Below are 5880 nucleotides of genomic sequence, written 5' to 3'. Positions count from 1 at the left end.
GTATAAATAAGTATTTATATTTGTGTACAAGCTGTTTAGATTGTCAAAAAGCCTGTGTTTTTAGGGTTATTAACAAAGTTCGTGTACTCAGACCAATGATATTTGGGGTCACAAGTTTTTGCCATGGATGTTTTGTGGGTCAGAAGATAAAAAGTTTGGGAACCACTGGTCTAAGTGGTTAGCTGTTAGTGTTAGCTTCACTAATTCTTACTTGTTTAGCTGTTTAGAGTTAGCTTCTGTTCATTTTTAATTGTTTAGCTGTTACTTACACTAATCTTTTACTTGTTTAGATGTTAAGTGTTAGCGTCCTCTAATTTTTTTTACACGTTAAGTCGTTTAGCGTTAACAAAGCTAACTTTATGGTTAGCTGTGCCCACCACTGCATTTTTGCTTAAAAACATCTTCTGACCTGACCTGATAGATCTCTGTAATCCTTTTAAGAGTTCAGGAAAGAGATGACCTCCATGCTTCTTGTACGATCCACAGGAAGAGAAATCACTCAATTTCATATTTAATATTAAGATTTGTTCTAAAAGTCTTGTTTTCTTTAAAAAAAAGTTCTAAATGTATTAAAAATGTGATAAAATTAGAAAATAAAATTGTTTCCTAAAGCTAATATTTACAACTACGCATTCTATTGTTTATTTTTTTAAATAAGATTTGGATTAAAATTTGTTTCAAGCAACCAGCAGTAATATAAAACCGCGGTAAAATACCCTCATTCACACAGGGGGGTCAAAATGAAAAAATTTGATTTAAAAGGGCCAAATTTGGTCAATGTTAATTTAAAATATTTTTATATGTCCTGTTAATCATGTAGTTCAATAATGCTGTTCTAAAGACAAAATTTAAAACAATTATTGTTTAAAGGCAGAACTCATTAGCATCAAACACTTTCCACTAAATCATGTAAAAAAAAAACCTTTCAATAAAAACAGACATCTTTGCCTGGTCTCAGTTATTCTGTCTTTATCTTCAAAGTAATAACACTTAACTAATATTTATTAGTTTTTATTTTTCTTAAATAAAAACCTGGAGATTCTGTCACACATTCTAAGGCATTTCAAATATAACCTTACAGGAGGAGAAAACTGCTACAGGGGTCACGTGTGGCCCGCAGGCCTTCAGTTTGACAACACGTGACAAGTACAGGACAGTAACAGAAATGCAGTCACTTCTATCTTTACACCCTCAGTACCTGGGTCTCAGCCAGGACTGGAGCGGGTCACATACTGGCCCACTTTCTCCTCATTCTCAGCACCATGAAATATCCAGTCAGGACCTGGTTTTTGTGTTTAAACACACCCAAAGGTCACTGCTCAGAGCTGGAGCCTCATCTTACCACAAAGTGCTGAAGTGACCTTTAGAGAGGATCAGTTTAATGGGGGAAAGCAGCAGAGTCTGGGTTCTGGTTCTGGTGTGTGGGGGGGTCTCAATTTAGAGCCACAGGCAGATGAATAGCCTTCAGGCATGAAGCTGGTCCGGTTCTCCTGGTCTAAATGACATGTGCTCCATGTGATGGTGCCTGATGGCCTCTGGCAGCATCTGAACCATCTGAGCTCCGGATAGAGCTGCCAACTGAGCCTCAGAGGGACGACGTGTTGGCGGATCACCATTCATGTTTAACAGCCTCGTCATGTCAAGCAGCACTGACTGACCTGTTGCCGGCGGGATGTCGCAGAGCCGCGCTCCGCGTCCGAGGAGGTGCGTCTCCCGCTGCCCTCCTCCTCCTCCTCTTCCTCTTCCTCCGTGTCGGCTCGGTCCACCAGAGCCGTTCCCACCATCTCCAGGTGCCTCCGCCGGAGAACCTCCAGCTCCAGCACCCCGGCCAGCGTGGCTTTGAGGCGCTCCCCGATGCGGACGCGCTCGGTGCCGGACCAGAGCGAGTTCACGCAGCCGCGGCGGGCGGCCATCCTCGGTGCCACTCGGCGGTTCGGTTACCGAGCTGCGGGGTGAGGGTGAGGCTGATCGGGGCTAGTGAGCAGCTGCGGGCAGAGCCGCACACGTCCGGACCTGAGATGTTAGCATGTTAAATGAACGCGGGGGAAGATGACGGTGCCATGCAGGCTGCAGCTTCAGGCAGCCCCGCTGACCGCTGCCTCCGGATGAATAAACCCACCGGAAAACCGAAAAAAAAAAAACTCATGAAGTCACGGTTCTTCTCAACCAAGGCGTCATTTCCCGACATGCTCCGCTTCTCCTCTTAATAACTCCATCATTCTGTCGGAGCCTCCCGTTAGCTGCACTCTGTGCTGCGTCCCTAATGAGACAATGAGCAGAATGAGACACATGTGGGAGCAGGCGGCGTGGGGGGCGGAGCTTTGGAAGCTAGTGGGCGGGGCCTCTGTTCAGAACTTGCATGGTGATTGGACAACACATTTTTCACAGTATTATCTGGTCCAGCGTTAGTTTTTTGGGAACGAAAATGTTCCGTTTTATTTTTACAGGAAGGAATTTTTGTTATTTTTTTTTTATATCAGCAGCTGACAGCGGAATATTCAAATTTTTCCGCAGAGGAACCCTAAAATTATACCAGTAGGCCTATTTTTTGACAGTTCTTTGCAGAATCTTCACATTTTTTTAGCAACTTCCTACACACTAATGCTGTTTTACCATTTCTCCAGAAATAATGTCCCTTTCATTTACTGAATACTGAAGTTCTTCTTAAAAATGTGAAATTCTTCACTCCTAAGCATTTACTAAAGCTTTCTGATGCACTGATAGGTAAAGATTTAGTGGTGATTTACATAATGTGACTGTAACACTGTTGTCTTTGTGTTATTATCTGGATTCATAATGAAGGTACTAAATCAGGGATGGACAACTGAAGGCCCGCGAGTCGAACGACTTCAGTCCAGCCCAACAATGATGCTCAGCCTCGCACCAAAAACTCTTTTAACTTAAAAGAAAATGTGTTGCTTTGAGTGCATTATAAGAGCAAGAAATAAATTTAAATAAAAAAGTATGCACTTTCACTTCAGCTCTCTAAAGTAAGAGCGTTTTAATTTTTCAAACAGTTTGTACTCTTCTTGTTTATTAAACAAGAGTGCAACTGTTATACATGCATGAAATATATGTCTCAAAAAGCAGCTCGTTTTGAGGCTGTTTCTTTAAATCCAACTTCACACCCCATCCCCTCCAGCTTCTAGAGTGATCCATAGCTTGAGACAGAGGTTTACATCTATGTAGCAGCGCAGAGACTTTACTTTTTCTGTTTTACTAAATAATTATATGTACATTCTGGAGCCCGAGTCTAACCCAGAGGGGAAAGTAAACGACTACATTGTAGTCTGTAAGTCCATGCCTTATTTGGCAGTTCCGTCACAAATTCTGTGATGTAATAGTTCAGAAAATGCAATAGAAAATAGAGAAAACTGAACGTGTGAATATGAAGATATCTTTGCAGCACCGGAAGAGACTGAATTCAACTTTTCTGCACTCCTATCACTCCCAAGTACACAACAAAATAAATATTTATCAAGTGAATAGATTTTGCAGTCAGTGTGGAGCTTCAAGGTGCCATTTTCCACCAGCAGAGGGCGCTCTTTACCTGCAACTGAACACCTAAAACTGCTCAAATAATCACATCTTTAAATGATTGTCTAGTTTTAGAGTCAATAAAACTACTGATTACATGCTTGATTGAAGTGACATTTTATTGTAAATTTAATAGGTGGAAGCTCATTCAGGAAAAAAAAAACTATTTCATGAAAAAGTAACACAATACTTGCTGTCAGCAGCATCAAAGAGTCTCTAATGATTGCTAAAAGCATCAGATGACATGTGGCCTGTAGGGCTGTTAGACAGAGAGGTCAAAGGTCAGGTTGTTGACAGAAGGTTTTCAGACTAAGATCTTTGGAGCGTTTGGGTCCTCGGGAGCCTCTTCTCTGCTTGAGTCGTCTTAATTACACTCATTATCTGCGCGTGTCGTGTCAGCAGCACAGATGTCGCAGGTGGGCGTGAAAAATGCTCGGCGGCAGAGGCGTGTGACTCTGATGAGATGGCTTCAGGGTCTCTGCCCACGAGGAGCGACTCCTCCCAGCTGTGCACCTATAAAACGACCCCAGAGGTCTGAGCTTTCTGTGGGGTTCGCTTACTTCCATCTGAGGCAGGGGTCTTCAGCTGTCAGCCCCTCCAGCCTTCACCGCCTCCATCACAATCTGAGTTAAAAAGCTAAAACTATGGCTCCTTTTGAGAAATCCATGGAGATGATGCCCTTCAAGCAGAGGAAATGTCTTGGTGAGACCATCTGATTATACTCTCAAAAATATTATTGAATTTTAAGATTTTAGCTTATTTTATATCGTTAAAGTAAACAGATTTTTTTTGCATCAAAGCACTAATGTTATTTATGAAAGCAACTAAATGCTGCTTAAAGATTGGGCTTTCTGTACTTGCCCTTTTAACTATTTTATTCTTGCACTCACAGTTTTTTAAAAATCTAATTCATTTTTTGAAAATAATGATTCAAATTTATATAAATACAATTTTTTTTATTTCCCCTGTTTTTGTTTAGCAACAAGAAAAGATGAGGTGTGCAGCATTCGGTCTAAATTTCCCAACAAGTTACCTGTATGTTTTTAACATATTTAATTTTATTTTTATAGATTTAATTTTTAAAAATTGATCAGTTTATGACATGTTTTGTTGTGTTCAGGTGATCGTCGAACGTTACATGCGTGAAAGGACTCTCCCTCTGCTGGACAAAACCAAGTTTCTGGTTCCCTTTGAGCTCACTTTGGGTCAGTTCCTCTGTCTGCTCAGGTAGGCCCATCAGACCTTCCTCCTCCTCCTCCTCGTTTTCTCCCACCTCCAATCTGCCTCTCTTCTTTTCCCCTCAGGACCAAAATTGCACTGGACCCATCCCAGACCCTGTTCCTGCTGGTGGCAGAGAGGAGCATGTCCTGCATGTCCTCCAGCATGGGGGACATCTATTCTCGCTTCAGAGACACTGATGGCTTCTTGTACATCACCTACGCCTCGCAGGAGGTGTTCGGAGCCTCTCAGCTGGCAGCCGGGCCGTGTTGATGAGGCTGGGGGAGGTGGAAAAAAAAACTGAGCCAAATGAGACTGCCTACCTCATCAAGCCTCAACCCTTCAGCTCACACATCCAGACAAGAAGAGACGTCTGTTTGACTTTCATTTCAGAAGAAACTTGACCTGAACTCAATGTGGACAGTTATTTGAATGCTTTTTTTTTTAACTGAGCGTTGAACTATTTGACGTTTTTTTAGCTGTTTCACTTTGCTTCATGCAGACTCTATAAAACAAAGTTATTTAATGTGATGTTTTGTCTGTTTTCAGGTTAAAAATGTTAAAAATGTGAATGTCTGTAACATCAGAGTTGTTAAACCATCAGGTGGCTCCAACAAACCAGGTAAAAAGCAGCTGCCTTTTTCAGTTTGTTTTCTTCTTAGCACTCGCCTCCTCGTCTTCATCTTTGCCCCCCAAGAATGTGAACTTGTCCCACAGACTCATCATCAAACATCAAGGTCCATTTCTGCTGCTCTGTGTTTCTGTGTCCAAAGTAACAAAAATAAATTCTTATTTTGAACCATGAACCGTGTGTCGGGTTTATTTCTGCTCTCATGCTGACACAGGTGTTAACTTTACGTACTGCTTTATATTGTTTACAGATTTCCTCAAAGTTAGCTCACTATAAACTTCATCAAGTCAAACTACAGCTGTGTTTTTACAACCCAATTAAAAGGTTTGTGGGGGGGGGGGTTAGAAAAAATATGCAACAGAATAAAAGAAATAATATTTTCTGAAAAATAAATCAGCTTGAAATCTGAGAGTTAAATAACTGCTGACATTAGAAGTGGGAGCTGAAAATTAGTTATTAAACACAAAAGAAGCAAAACACCAGCTTAAAGCTAA

General features: G+C 41.4%; 2 protein-coding genes across 2 annotated transcripts in view; one reads left to right on the top strand and one right to left on the bottom strand.

Moving 5' to 3' along the window:
- The window catches only part of si:ch211-168f7.5 (mucin-17), an 18847-nt gene extending 16587 nt beyond the window's left edge, over window positions 1-2260 (bottom strand). Inside the window, exon 1 of the mRNA XM_014006188.1 lies at window positions 1659-2260. Within this exon, the coding sequence (XP_013861642.1) occupies window positions 1659-1913 (255 nt within the window). The 5' untranslated portion in view covers window positions 1914-2260. The remainder of the gene's footprint in view (window positions 1-1658) is intronic.
- A 1815-nt stretch (window positions 2261-4075) lies between these two features.
- Window positions 4076-5561, top strand: map1lc3cl (microtubule-associated protein 1 light chain 3 gamma, like). The gene is made up of 4 exons (XM_014006174.1): window positions 4076-4239; window positions 4517-4572; window positions 4658-4764; window positions 4842-5561. Exons 1-4 carry the CDS (start codon window positions 4182-4184, stop codon window positions 5026-5028), a joined length of 408 nt encoding a protein of 135 aa, XP_013861628.1. The 5' UTR covers window positions 4076-4181; the 3' UTR covers window positions 5029-5561.
- The last annotated feature ends 319 nt before the right edge of the window (window positions 5562-5880 follow it).

Source organism: Austrofundulus limnaeus, unplaced genomic scaffold (assembly GCF_001266775.1).
Source record: "Austrofundulus limnaeus strain Quisiro unplaced genomic scaffold, Austrofundulus_limnaeus-1.0 Scaffold1, whole genome shotgun sequence".
Lineage (NCBI taxonomy): Eukaryota > Metazoa > Chordata > Actinopteri > Cyprinodontiformes > Rivulidae > Austrofundulus > Austrofundulus limnaeus.
The sequence above is the reverse complement of the archived record's forward strand: the minus strand, read 5'-3'. Positions and strand labels throughout refer to the sequence as shown.